Source organism: Anarhichas minor, unplaced genomic scaffold, assembly GCF_050575085.1.
Source record: "Anarhichas minor isolate MPS153535 unplaced genomic scaffold, ASM5057508v1 ptg000042l, whole genome shotgun sequence".
NCBI lineage: Eukaryota > Metazoa > Chordata > Actinopteri > Perciformes > Anarhichadidae > Anarhichas > Anarhichas minor.
The window spans coordinates 12,580,649-12,596,243 of record NW_027466488.1 but is presented as its reverse complement, the minus strand read 5'-3'; the positions used below and the strand labels follow the sequence as shown (position 1 = coordinate 12,596,243).

The 15,595-nt window shown below is 40.6% G+C and overlaps 1 protein-coding gene across 1 annotated transcript in view; it reads right to left on the bottom strand.

Annotated features, from left to right (window-relative positions):
- The window catches only part of tmc3 (transmembrane channel like 3), an 84,767-nt gene extending 69,575 nt beyond the window's left edge, over nt 1-15,192 (bottom strand). The window contains exons 1-6 of the mRNA XM_076110141.1: nt 15,071-15,192; nt 12,349-12,495; nt 8,684-8,759; nt 5,938-6,019; nt 5,571-5,677; nt 3,564-3,662 (exon numbers count right to left, since the gene is read on the bottom strand). Of these exons, the coding sequence (XP_075966256.1) occupies nt 3,564-3,662; nt 5,571-5,677; nt 5,938-6,019; nt 8,684-8,759; nt 12,349-12,495; nt 15,071-15,192 (633 nt within the window). The remainder of the gene's footprint in view (nt 1-3,563; nt 3,663-5,570; nt 5,678-5,937; nt 6,020-8,683; nt 8,760-12,348; nt 12,496-15,070) is intronic.
- Between the last annotated feature and the right edge of the window lie 403 nt (nt 15,193-15,595).

Here is a 15,595-nt window from a genome sequence, read left to right as displayed (position 1 = left end):
AAGGAACACCTGCTGACAAAAAGAGGAGTGCTATCTACAGTAGCTTCCATCTGGGTTCGTAGCCACTTTCATTATGCTGGGAAAGCAGATATTGCAACAATTGTCTCAAGACAAGGTCGGTTGGGATGAGTCACTCCCAGAAGAGCTCAGGACACAGTGGGAATCATGGCTACAAGATCTTCAAAACATGTCTAACGTAAGGATCAGAAGGTGCTATATTCCAGCAAACTTCATGAATGTCAAACAGTATGAGCTTCACCACTTCTCAGACGCCAGCATCACAGGCTATGGGGAGTGTACTTTTCTCAGAGCAATCAACACTAATAGAGATGTCCATTGTTCGTTGGTCATGGGTAAGGCACGTGTTGCCCCCGCAAAGGTGACCACAGTACCACGACTTGTTATCTGCAGCAGTAGTAGCAGTAAGGACAAGTGTTATGCTCAGAAATGAGCTTGAAATAGATGGTCTTCAACAATATTTTTGGACAGACTCGAAGGTTGTTCTTGGGTTTATAAACAATCCACGTGTTTGTGGCGAACAGAATCCAAAGAATCAAGTCCACTACAGATCCACAACAATGGCGATTTGTACATTCCGAAGATAATCCTGCAGATCAAGTTTCAAGAGGCCTAAAGGCAGATCAGCTTGTCGCTTCAACTTGGTTTAATGGGCCAGATTTTCTGTGGAAAAATGAGCTCCCCATAGAAGACGTCAAGGTGAGTGAGGTTATTGACAACGATCCAGAACTTTGAAAGGCCCAGGTGCTCAACACCAAAGCAAAAGAGGACTGGACATTGCTACCTGACAAGGTTTTCTGACTGGAAAAGAGCTGTCAAAGCTATTGCTCGTCTCAAGCACCATTTATTTATTTTTTTATTTAAACCTTTATTTAACCAGGTGAGTCCCATTGAGATTAAAAATCTCTTTTTCAAGGGAGACCTGGCCAAGACAGGCAGCAACATAAGAAACACATAGTTACAGACAGAAAACATTGACATTTTTGGGAACCTGGCTCTATTTCTTTCATTTTAGATTTAAAAACAGTAAGTGGTATCAGTTCTTTGAGTTTTAAATCATTCTGCAACATATTCCATGATGAGGGTGCAGAGTACACAAAAGCCCTTTTTCCCATTTCCGTTCTGGCATTTGGGACAGTGAGCATAAAGAAGTCCTGACAACGCAAGGAGTATTGTCCGACACTTTCCTGCATGATGAAGACACACAGGTAGCTTGGGAGCACACCAAGGATTTCCTTATAAATGAAGGTGTAGCAATGACAGAGCCTACGGGTGGCCAAAGCAGGCCATCCTACCCGAGAGTATAACTCACAGTGGTGAGTCAGAGCTTTACAATTGGTAATGAACCGCAGTGAAGCATGGTAAGCTGTGGCCACCATACGAAGACAGTTAGCAGAGGCATGCATATAAAGAAGATCACCATAGTCCAACACAGGTAAAAAAAAGTAGTCAACATTAGTTGAAAAGCACAGCTTATGCTAATGCTAAGCAAATCAAGGGTCTCAAACCTAAAACAACTGAAGCCACAAGTGTTGAGGAAAGACTGGAACCAGAGCTTAAACGGAAGCATTCAGCAATGAAATCAAAAGTATAAATCAATGCAAGGAAGGAAAACCTGAAGACAAAACAAACACAAACTAAGTCTCTTTGTAGATGAATACAGTGTGCTCAGGGTTGGAGGACGTTTGACAAGATCTAGCCTTCACCCACATGTCAAGCATCATGCCATCGTACCAAAGGCAAGTCATGTGTCTTCTTTACTCATCAAGCACTACCATAAAAAGGTGCATCATCAAGGAAGAGGAATAACTGTAAATTAATTGCGATCCAATGAAATATGGGTTACAGGATGCAACAGCGCAGTTGCCTCACACATGTACAAGTGCACAACATGCAGAAAGTATAGAAGGAACAAACAGGGTCCGAAGATGGCAGATTCACATATTCACATTCACATATGGTGGCATAGATTGCTTCGGACCGTTCTACATGAAAGAAGCTAGAAAGGAACTGAAAAGGTATGGTCTTCTTTTCACCTGTATGTGTTCTAGAGCCATACATAGTGAAATGCTTAATGATCTCACTACGGATGCGTTCATCAATGCATTGCGTGCATTCATCGCAATACGTGGAAATGTAAGACAGTTGAGATGTGATCAAGGTACCAACTTTGTTGGCGCAATGGGAGAGTTCATGAATGCAATGAAGGACCTGGATCATGAACAGTTAAAGGAACATGGATGTGAGTTTGCAATGAACTTCCAATCATCAAGTCACATGGGAGGTGTATAGGAGAGACAAATTAGGACAATCAGAAGTGTTCCAACAGCAATCCTTGATCAATCTGCTAAAAAACTTGACAGTGCATCACTTAGAACCTTTCTGTATGAAGTGGCTACTGTAAATATCAGACAACTGACAACAGAGCACTTAAATGATCCAACAAGTCCAACCATATCCTCATGATGAAGTCTAACATAATATCTCCCCCTCCTGGTCAATTTGTTAGTCAGGCTCTCTACCTACGCAAGAGATGGCGCCAGGTGCAGTTCTTGGCAAATTAATTCTGAACAAGGTGGAAGGAGTACCTCCTTAATCTTCAGCAAAGACAAATATGGCAAACGGATAAAACAAATACGAAGGTTAACGACATTGTCATCCTACACGAGGACGGCTCTCCACAAAATCAATTGAGATTAGCAAGAGTATCACAGGTGAACCCTAGCAGTGATTGAAGAGTCAGAAAGGTAAAACTGTTAATGAGTGACTCAACCTTAGATAACCAGGGAAAACGCACCACTAAGCCAGTCTATCTTGAAAGGCCTGTACAAAAGACAGTTTTACAGCTTGAAGCAGAATAAATGTCATGGCTATTTTTGTGAGGCAAAATCCCAAAAAATTGTGATTTGGTGGGAGTTTAACAGCCATAAATATTATTTATGTCATTATTTAATATGCTTGTTTACATATTATTATTTGTTATTTATTATTAGAAGTTGATATACTCCACTCAAAGATTTAAGTTTAAGTGTTTAAGTGTTAAAGTGTTTGTTTTTGAAGATTCATGTTTTTCAAGTGGACTCATTTCCCTCGTGGTTGTGTGCACCCAGCGAGGTATGTTATTTATGTTAACTGTTTAACGTGCAAACAGTTTTTTTGTGTAATGTTAACGCCAGCTTATTTTGTATGTTGAAATGTATTTGAACAGTTCGACGGTGGATTGATGACGGTGGTGTTGACTGAGATGAACTAAGGTGTCGTGTATTTCCTGGAGGGAGTGATACACTGAGACATACTTGCCCTGGTAGGAAACTTTCAAAAAAGGTGACTGATCACAACAGCTTAATGCACAGGGAGTCATTGTTGCCTTCAAATAAAATGTATATAATAATGCTAACAGGTCTTTACAAGCTCAGTCTACTAACATAAAAGGTGGGGTGGCCTTGGAGTAGAGGTCAGGGAGGCAGTAAAGTAATGTTTGAACAATGGTCTATTGTATCTGTAATGTGCTATTGACAGAACAGTAAAAGGAAAGAGAGGCTTACCCCAAGAGACCAGATGGTGTCCAGGTCCTGGGCTGAAGCCAGATGCTCCTTGGGTATAGTTTTACTCCTCGTTGTTCCAAAAGGAGCTCCAGCCAGCAGCTAGTACAAACAATCACAGACCAATACAATATGATATTAATACAGACATTTAAATACTGTATATACAGTGATAACACACTCATGTCTTATTGTAGTTAGTTGATTTAAACTTTTGACCTTGTAAAACATTTGGTTATAAGCTGGCAAGAGTGGAGCAAAATATATTTGCAGTTCATTGTGATGACTGACAATTGTTAGGTCAGTAGCTACATGCAAGTTGAAAGGAATCATTCAACACCTTCCTTTTTTCTGAGACTGAGATGAGAGGATTGATATCATCAGGATATGGAGTCAGGACATGGTTAGCTTAGCTTAGCATAAAAACTGGAGGCAGGGGGAAACAGCTATCTTGGCTCTGTCCTACCAACACTTCTAAAAAACTAACTGACTGTATCTGTGTAGCAACTGTGTATGCTACACAGAACTGCTGAAGGATAAACTGTCATTTATTAATAACAGCCGAAACACGTAACTCATCCAAAGACCATGACCTGTTGTTTTTACATTTCTGATTCAACCAACAATGTGTAGTGCAGCTACTCCAGCTCTGTATTTAACACACCGACATGACATTGATATTAATTTTCTCATCTCAGTCTTGGAGAGAAGCCGGATCTGGGTCTGTCCATTTTTGGAGCGAGAACTTGCATATAGACACATATGCATCCTGAAAAGAACTTAGTGACACCTCTGACATACTAGAACCTCTGACTAGAAAAGTCCTGTGTGCTTCAGCAAAATGAAAGAGCGTAGTGTGTCTTTAGTGTTACACTTAAAAAGAGGCAAACTTCAGGAATAAAAGTGAGTAATAACTGATATAATAATAACTTTCCAGTCCATCCGTGGACACATCATTTACAGCAGGAAACAAGCACACACATCAATGTGACAGAACATCCATGATGTGTGATGTTGGACGATATGACTCACTAAGCAGAGGTGAGACAAAGGACGGATGTGTCAGAGCAGACAGTGGTAGCTTAGCTCCAACAAGGAGAGGCAGATGAAATAAACGGGCATTGGGAATGATAGGATGAGTAATGTGTGGGGAAATTGCTTGTGTCTGGATGTCAGTGACAAACATAAATCAGCAGCATTTTGTTCCTGTCATTAGATCTTGACCACAGTTTGGTACTTGAACTGGTTGAGCTGTAGCTGCTGGAGAATCACCAGCCTCACTTTGGTTGAGGTCACACAAAATACTTTACTAACGACTAACTACCTGAATTAATCATGAATTGCAGTATTAATAAAGCATATATTAACATAGTCCCAAACCATTAGTGCATTTCTAAATTATTATATATATATAAATGCATGAATAATGTACATCTAAATAAGTTCTTAATCATTTACTTACACTTTGTAAATGATCTTATTAATCATCTACAACTCCATAATAATTGGTTCGTAATATATATAATACTCCATTTACAAATGGGGACTCCATCATTTATAAAGTATGAAAACACAATCATGAAACACATAATAGACGAGCTTATTAATCAAGAATAAAACATTTATAACTGTTGTTATGAACTGCATACTAATAAATTATTAATGTAGGAACAATGCTTTATAAATGATGAATTAAGTGTTTACTCATACTTAACTAATGCTTTATAGCGTGTAGTTATTATAAAGTGTTACCGATACATTTGAATTATCAACCCATGTCATTTATATCTATTCTTCTTATTTAGAATCGGTGGGTGGAGTATCCATCAGCAGAGCAACATCCTTGGCCTACACACACTTCTAATGAGTCATCAGAGGCTGTTTTTGTATAAGTCCATACATTGCTTTTTAGGAAAATTCCGCACAGTATAGCTTTAAGCCTATGACTCATATATGATATGGAGTATTGTGCAATATATGAAACTTGTAAAGTGAAAGAGCCTTGCTGACCTCTGGTAAGACGATGAAGGCTCCAGTCATGATGGTGAGGACGATGTTGATCCCAAACAACCAGCGGAGGAAGATAAAGTAGGAGGCCACGCCCGACCCAAAGTGACCTCAACAAGACACAGGAAACATCTGACTGAGACATGTTGACTTGTTGCACAGTCACACACTCTACTTTATGTTTCTGTGCCCTGAAAAGGACTAACACCAGAAAGTATGACCATACTGAGAGAAGACTGTCTTGAAAAAAAGGAATTTAGGTCTAGGTGAGTCAAGTACTAAAATGTTCTGTCAACTGTCATTACATCCTTGGAAATAAAACAAAAGAAAAGATAGCATTACTGTTATTCATTCTGAGGAAAAAACTCACTTTCAATTTTCTTGATCCTCACTTCCCAGGGAATGAACAGAACCACGATGTTGTAAAGTACACGTGAAAGTTTCTTCAGCAGCTGCAGGAGGAGAAACCAGATTTGAGACCTCTGAGTAACACTCACCTCCATAATGGGCAGTGGTGACTGTAAAATGATTTGACCATCTAGCAAGGATTCGAGATAAACTCTTTTGCTGTCCATACCTGATCATTTTAGATGATAGAAAACCCTTTATAATAATATGATAATACTTTGTATTTATAGAGAGGTTTTTTTACATGGAAAACTAGACAGGTGCAGATCTCCGGCAGGTGTGTCTGCAATGAAATACGATGAATTAAATCAACCTACAATTGGCGCCCCCCCCACTACGAGACAAGATCATCAGGCGTGTTTTTCACTCGCAGGTGTCACACAATAGATGCACTGTCTTAAAAGGTGCACGCTAACTGTGTCGGCTGAGCAGCGGTGATGCACTCAGCTGCGTAACACCAGCGGGCCCTACCGGCAGAGGGCCGGGTCACAGCAGTCATATCTTATGTAGTTTGGTTCAGCAGAATGTGAGATAAGCTGTGGACTAACACAGAGATGCAAACTAAAACAGAATACGAATGCATAATTGAGCAGGACATAAATCATATCTATTATGTGAATCATATCTAATAGTAATATGAGCATGCAGCAATGATAAAAGCTATGCTAATATATTTACAACACATATTGTAGTACTGTGTCTTCCATAAAAACTTTGTAACAAATCCTCCAAACTTAATGACAAAATACATGATTTGTATTGCCTATCTAAATACATGAACATTTTCTGATCTTGTGCAACTATCTTCTGAGTTCTGAGATGCATTAGACGATCCTAAACAAAACGTTTTTTTGGTCTTCTAACTGTTGTGTTTTTCATGACAAATCGTCAGATCTGTTGTTATGGATCATTGTAGCCGGATCTCTTAATCTGGCATTTGTTTTCAGACGTGTATCGATCAAAGTGTTTTGTGACCTCTCACCTCTGTGGTCGGGGTTAAGCAAAAGGCCCTGGTCATGGATAAAATAATCTAGCAATAACTTTTGGCTTGAAACAGAGGTTTTGAAGAGGTGTAACAATGAACTACTTCTGCCTTTGCTTCTGAAGCATAACATTTGGCAAGTAAATGTCAATCATAGGTGTTCCAGGTGTTTGAGCAGTAAAACCAGCTGTTTTCTGTTTCTGGAGAGGACAGTCTTTGGTGTAACAGCTGTCTCAGATCAATGACAAGTGTTCACACATTCTCACATAGTCAGCATTATTTAGGATGTCATTTTGTTGCACATATGTATCCATGTTGTCCACATAAGAACTGACTCTGTGAAGCTCTTCACCTCATGTGATGAAAAGTAAAATCAGAACTGAGATGATAATTATTAGCTGGACCAATAATTCTCATTTTCATTATCTGGAAGCCAAACTGTAAAATAAATAAGTCATCATCAGACTGCTCACTAAAACTCAATTTATTTTAATGGGGCCTGAACATTTTAATTAAACAGAGCTTTTACAACGGGCTATAAATTCACTCATGCTGCTGTGCTACAGCTGCAAAGCTCTCCTTTTCCTCTCTGGATATGAGTGTGTGAAATACAGAGACAGACACAGTATATAAAGTTATCCACAGTATGTGTATGTTCAGCTCACAGGAGGCAGCCTGCACAATGGAAATCCAGCATGTTTTATAATCATCTAGTTACTGCAGTGCAGTAAAATAGCAGAAAGAAGCTCCTCTCAGCATACAGTCAGACAAAATCAATGCAGTTGTGTCTCGAGCACATATTTTACTGAGTGACAAACTGGATATAAGAGTATGTTAGGTCATCCAAAGCAGAGCCACCTTTGTTGTTTTCAATTTCATATTCCTGCAGACCCATTGTTACAATGTTTTTTGTATTTTGTGTGTGTTAAGGACAAGATCTGTTCGATTCTCATCCACCTTCACAACATCGTCAATAAACAAACAAGTCCTTATAACAATCTTTCTCTGTGGCTGCTTGAGATGTGGGTGCCTTGGTCACCCCTTGACGATTATAACCACCATGCTCCATGGATCTACAAAAAGAATGTATCCTCATACAACGCTTCATAGGATATCTTAAGAAAAGTTATTTTGTTATTTTCTGTGCTTTCTCCTGCAAATGTCCAGCAGCGTGAGCGATCATTGCACCTGCACAAGCCCGAAGAGTTTAGGAAATAAAACTACTTGTTTAGGTTTGGTTAGGTGACAAATGTCAAAGTTGACTTCTGGTTTCACATGGGACACAAGGAGCGCTCTCCAGGGTCATGAGACCCATCCGTCCACCCAGATCTCCTCCATTTCTTTATACTACGTCATCGGTCCTGCCTTACGATTACATGGATCACATCAGATGGATTACATGGGTTATATACATAGTGCATTACTGAACTGTGTATGAGAACAACCTGACCAAAAGGATCCTTGAGAATACAATACATATTCTAAACCAGAAGCATTGAAAGAACAATTTGGAGTCATCCTCAGATTTGCTAGTATTATTATTTTAACCAATCAGTGGTGGTATAAATAACTTTGGTTCTTTTGTTTCTACACACACAAAGAACCCTTGCAGGTTAACATTATGCAACATTTTACAAGTGGACTACAAACTGTTTTTAATTCTCTGCAAACTGCATTTAATGCTATGGGATCAAAAACATACTGCGAGTATGAATGACATACATACATCAGCTCCTGCAGTCTGGTAGCCTCTGGTTCTGGTGAGTCGGCCCTCATACTTCAGAACGATCTCTCTGGCCTGCCTGGGACACAAAGACACACAGGTGGTAGTGCAAGTACTCACAAACTGAATGGACTTGTTGTATTCTTTACGCAAATACTTCCATTTTGTGTACATTTACACTTCTAGTACTACTCCACTAGATTAAATATTGTACTTTCTGATCCAAAACCTCCATCTGAGGGATGTGATTATTAACTGTTAGAAAGACGTTTTTAAAATGAATGATCAGTGGTGATTGCACATGCGGGGGTGTCCTGGTAAAGATGATAGTGGATGAGTGAGAGTTCAGGACAACCTCAAAGTGAAAGTGAATGTTTGCCATTTCCATAGGGGAATCATAAAAAAACGCAACAACGGAAACATGCAGCAAATACAGAAACGATGCAAACTTGTCCCAGTGGAAAAGTTTTGCACTCGTCGGCCACCTTTCAAACCAGTACTAAAACCAAGATCCTTCTAGAACCAGTAGAGCAGCAGACTGCTTCCATTGAAATAAACTGTCTAAAATGATTGTGTAGCTTTACAGTCCATTAGACAAAGAAACAGCTTATTCAGCACTGGGGACATCTAGGAGGGCTATGAGCCATGTATCAATCAACGGACACTCAACAAGACTTTTCTGTTTGCTGCTGCCTTTAATTGAACCACATGCAAGGATATGAATCAATTTCCTGCATTTCTGCATTTTACTACTGTATTTTATTTCTTACACTGCTTTTTAGTGTTTTAATGACTGTTTGTAATGTTTCAATGAATGTTCTTAATTGTTTTTAAAGCTACTTTTCTTTTGCCTTATGTTTTGATGCTTTTAATGGTTTTATGTGAAGCACTTTGAATTACCTTGTTGTTGAAATGTGTTATACAAATAAACGTGCCTTGCCTTGCCTTACACACTCTCCTAGGGAAAGCAACTGTAGTTTTTACAATTATACATGGGTTTTATTTTGTCATATTATATTTTTATATTTTATTGTTACGGTGAGGTTTGTCAGAAATCTAAGTAAAAAAAATGAGTCATTGCAATGAGTCATTTCAGTGGGAGTAATCGCAGACATTCAGCCTGAGATTAAAGAGGGTGTAAAAGGGCAGACTTGCATCCCATCCCTGATGATGGTAATAAAACCTCTGCAGTAATAACAAACTGCCCATATAAAACCTGTTATCCATGGCACATACTCAGCACATCTTGAGCTCTCTATCTACTCTGGTTTTCTCTGGCTCAGCCTGTTCTCTATCTACTGGTCTAATTACATTCAGTCAACTGTTAGAACAGCCTTCACAGTTTTGTGTCTGATCACACAGCACTTATGGAGGAGCTTCTTTAGACATGCGGACATTCACAAGGTTCATATAGCATTTGGACACCTGGCAGAATGTTCACACATGTTGTCCCACAGAGATGTCTGCTGTCAATGTTAACAGAGTAGTAAGTACAGTATATTTATATATTTTAAAAATGATGTTCAGTTCAAATGCTGCTGTACAACATTTACAAAAATCATTTCATACAGATGTCTTCTACAAATGACCATTCACGAACATGCTTATATGTCTTCAGCTCTGTGACTGCCAGTAGGACTAAGCAGTTAAAGGAGGAACAAATGAATCAGCCAATCAATATGTACAAAACACGCCGCAGCGCCTCGAGAACCAATGCTGTCTCCTCAAAATGACATCCATGTACTATTAATCTGCAACAGCAAATAATAGTTTTTTTATTAACATAATGAGGACACTGTTTTAATGAATATATCTGCAAAATATTTACTAACAGCATAATTAATTGTGCTTTCCTTCAAGATACACATGTAGCAACTATACACATGTAGCAACTACATAGTAATGTTGAGGCAACTCAAGGTTGGGGGAAATATTTATCTTGAAAAAAAGTCAACAGTGACTTTTGGGTGCAACGTGTTAGATCTGGTCATAATTTTTGTTTATAACAAAACAATGTACTAATACTATGGACAGAATGTGAAGTGTTTACAGTGTTGACGTTTTGTCAAAGACATCTGTGTATTGTGTTGCAGAGATATCTAGTGAAAACGCATGCGAACCAGCTAACCCCTGGATTTAATACAATAAACAATCTATCAAAGTGAACACAGACCGTACAGGCCCGGTTATTGTCACAGTAAACATACAGATGTCTGACGTGGACTATAGACCGACAGCATGTTATTTTGACCGTCTCTCAGAGTTTCAGCGGTTTGGTTGAATCTTGCGTATTCTTGTCCTGCTGTTAGTTAGTAGTTGGCTTTTTATAACTGATAACTGTAAATGTAGATTGTATTGAGGTGAAATGCTGCCCCCTATTTCTTTGCAGTATGTGGTCAGGTGTTACACATTGCAGCTTCAAATATGAGCAGGACCTTTTTACTTTTTCAGTATTTAACCCAAATGACCATATTTCTGCAGCCGGGGGGTGGAGAACGTCAAGTTCGGGGGTCTCGGGATCGCCTCTCTGCTGTTTGCAGATGATGTGGTCCTGTTGGCCTCCTCGGATCGTGACCTCCAGCATTCACTGGGGCGGTTTGCAGCCGAGTGTGAAGCGGCGGGGATGAGAGTTAGCACCTCCAAATCTGAGGCCATGGTGCTCTGCCGGAAACCGGTGGATTGCTCCCTCCAGGTGGGGACGGAGTGCCTACCTCAAGCGAAGGAGTTCAAGTATCTCGGGGTCTTGTTCACGAGTGAGGGTAAGATGGAGCGGGAGATCGACAGGCGGATCGGTGTGGCTGCAGCAGTAAAGCAGGCGCTGCACCGGACTGTCTTGGCGAAGAGGGAGCTCAGCCGGAAGGCAAAGCTCTCAATTTACCAGTCGGTCTACGTTCCTACCCTCACCTATGGTCACGAACTCTGGGTCGTGACCGAAAGGACAAGGTCACGGCTACAAGCAGCCGAAATGAGTTTCCTCCGTAGGGTGGCCGGGCTCAGCCTTGGAGAGAGGGAAGTCTGGGTCAGCCTGCTTGGCCTGCTGCCACCGCGACCCGACCCCGGAGGAAAATGGATGGATGGATGGACCATATTTCCCGAACCAAAGTGCCTCAGTAGCCTAAACTTAATCACATGCTCCTGTGGATGTAAACCTTGGTCTGTGGTGTTACAATCCAGAGCTTGGTACACCCCCCCTTCTCCCCACACAGCACTTTGTGCAGTGGAAGAACTGCTGCCAGGGAACATAATGCACACAGCAATTGCTTTCTGTCCAAAATGCATTTGGCAAAGCATTTAGCATTAAAGTATATATTTGTAGAAGACAGGGTTGCTGTAAGAGTAATTGATGATGTTGTCTTGTCACACTCATGCACCACAAGAGGCAAACTAATAAAGAAGAGATCAGTTAGATAGCATAGTATCAGTTAGCTGTTGATCTTTGGATGTATTTCAGTAACACAGCAGGATACACAGTCTTCATACCTCCAGAGGTTTTGGTGAGTCAGCTGCTGAGTCATACTTGCTTTCAATTCAATGACATTAACATATATACAGCACTTTCATTGAGAAAAATAGCCTTGTGAGTGTGTTTGTGTGTGTTAAGAGCAGAAGAGGAGGGAAAGAGTGAACTATCACACCACAGATACAGAGGGAACAATCACACTTGGTACTTTAAGACTTTGAGCTTGCGTCTCATTGGCCAGGGTCTGGTCCGAATGTTGGCAATGATCTCCTTCTGGTACTGAATGTTCTGGAACATCTCCTCTGGGTCGTTGCTGTCCACCCGCTCATCCTCTTTATCTTCATCATCTGAGGAGCTGCAAAAGAAGACACAGGGGCACAATGAAAAAGGGGCCGGTCTGCTAATATTTGAAAGAAAAACCAATAAAGATCTCATCTCAGCGACTGCTTTGGGCTGACCCTTATGTTTCACTAAATAAAAGAGGATTAAGTTACTATTATTACTGACAGTTTGTCCACCTTTTCCAACAAAGAAAAATAAATGATGATGTTGTAGCCTGAAATGTTTGGGATCAGATCAAACCAATTAGATGATACTCAGAGGGGACATTTTCCTTAAGACAGCTATCCCAAACAGTGCAGTAAATAGTAAAAAACAGTTCTGTCTGTTAAACTCTAGGCTGCCGGTAAACTTCTTTTATGCACCACTGATTTGGTGGTCACGAACTCTGGGTCATGACCGAAAGGACAAGGTCGCGGCTACAAGCGGCCGAAATAAGCTTCCTCCGTAGGGTGGCCGGGCTCAGCCTTAGAGATAGGGTAAGGAGCTCAGTCATCAGGAGGGAGCTTGGAGTCGAGCCGCTACTCCTTCGCGTCGAAAGGAGTCAGCTGAGGTGGTTCGGGCATCTAATTAGGATGCCTGCTGGACGCCTCCCACTGGAGGTTTTCCAGGCACGTCCAACTGGGAAGAGACCCCGGGGGAGACCCAGAACACGCTGGAGAGATTACATCTCCCAGCTGGCCTGGGAACGCCTCGGGATCCCCCAGAATGAGCTGGAACATGTTGCCGGTGAGAGGGAAGTCTGGGTCAGCCTGCTTGGCCTGCTGCCACAGCGACCCGACCCCGGATAAGCGGAGGAAAATGGATGGATGGATGGATGATTTGGTTTGTGATGATGTCATGAGTGTCTTAGTTTACGGTTCAGTTTACTGTGGAAACAGAAAAGTTAAAGTGTCCTCTAACCGCTCATGGACTGAAGAATGTGTGTGTGCATCACAGAAGTGATCATATTAGAAACATTTCAAAAAAAGAACTGTGACTGTCAATGTGTTTCATTTAATTTGACCAATTAGTAGTTAATTAGATAACATGTCAAGCTAACTTGATATGATTTTAATTTTATTGTAGGTCTGCTTTCGGCCTAATTGATGCACATTCATCAAATACTATTTCATTAATAATAACAACATCCCAAAGTTGCTGATTTCCATTCTGTCAAAAATCCTGATCCATGCTCCAATTGCTGGCAAGTTCCTAGATCTCTGGTGAATGGGATAACTACCATTAGTGCTGATCAATACTGTATCTAGTGGCTGATGAACAAAGATGGAGATTTACAAAATGATGCATGGGGGGGGGGGGGGTCTCATAGTAAAGTGGCTGTGTCATTTAGCCTCTGGACTGCAGATACACCCTTCTCTAGCTGTTTGAAAACACATCATTCAAAGTTGGCCCCTCTCCCGTGGCTCAGCCACACCAGGAGCGAACGTCCCCTGACCGCGGTGGCCAGAGGAGAGCCCGGTGTACCACCAAACCCCAGATTCACTCTTGTTTTGGAGTTTCACCTTTTCGTAGCTTCCTCTTGAATGCGTGCTTGTGCATGCAGAAATGTCCCGAATAATAATAACAAAATAAGTAAATCAGAAGAAAGAGGCTGAGGGCAGGGTTCCTGTAGATACAGACACACCCACACACTTAGTGGGTCAGAAGGGATGATTAAGAGGGAGAATTGTTGTATCAGTCTATTTTTTTTTTTTTATGGGAAATAACATTTCACCACCTCTCATCTTGTGTATCATCTTCTTCAAAGGTATAATATATCCTGTGCTGCATCTCACAATAATTAAATCGTATATTATTTTGTGTTTATGAGCTTTGAGAAAGAAATTCTGTATGTCGAGTGCACTTCTTCAATCGCATCGTCCCTCCTTTTGTAATACATGTTGTGTACATTTTAGAAACAGTCTCTGGAGATGAAGACAGCTGTTTTAGTGTCCGCTGAGTAGATTGAGTTAATCTGATGAAAATATCTAAGGAAATGATAAAAGATTGCAATCTCCAAATAAACGAGATATATCAATAACCTCCGTAGCAAGCCATCATGTAAATGCTTCCCCAATACAAATAGAGAAACGGGATTTTGGCTGGTTGTGAGTATCTCCATATCCAAACATGGTTTACAATCACTGGAAGAACTTGAATAACATATGAGCTCCACCATCACCAAGTTATTATCAGAATTAAACCAAATGGTTGATGTTACATTAATGACAAATTAAAGTGGTTGCAATCTGTTTTGACATTTCATTCATAACTGATCAACATATCTATCATATGAATAATTCACAGAATCAAACTCTTTAATCTTGTGTGATTAATAAACTAAATACGCATAACGTTAGATGACCAACAGGTCAGAATGTCCCTGGATGGCAGTCGATGGTAACACAGCACACAGGAAACTCTTTGTATTTTCTCTGATGATTAGATTTAGAAAAAGACTAATTGTATAAGCTACAGGAAGTAATTTAAGGCTCAAAGAGATGACAGTCATAAAGCGTGAAACAGACAGAGACAGAAAAAGCTTGGAGAAATCCTGATAGAAATAAGATCAATCAAATGAAAAAGAAGAGTGAGCAGAGCAAACTCACCCTTGCTGGTGGTCCTGGTAGGCTGAATAAATCCTTCTGGAGTTCTTCCTGATACTTTTGTGCCTCTTGGCTGCAGACAGAGACCTGCTGCTGCCAACCTGAGGCTCAGACACTGTACTCATGCTGTCTCTGCTCAGAGTGTGTGTACAGGTCAGTGTGGGAGCAGACACTGCATGCTGCTCAGCTGACTGGACTGGGGTGACTGTAGTGGAGCTACCTGCTGCTCTGGACCCCACTGGAGCATCACATACTACAGCAGTCCAGGCTGAAACACACTCGCTCATCAGGCCAATCACAGCAATACTGACTGCTTAAAGGGACAGCACCAAAGAGGCCAGACATCATGTTAGATTTCTCTATCTACTACTTCAGTTAAACTCACAAGGTATGGGTGTGTATTACAAGGAGATCAGTTCTTACGATATGATTCAACAAAAAAATATAAAAATATATATATTCGTCCAATGTAAAAATGAAAAACGATACTGGGAAAGTGTCATACGCTTTTATTCAACGAATTTAAGT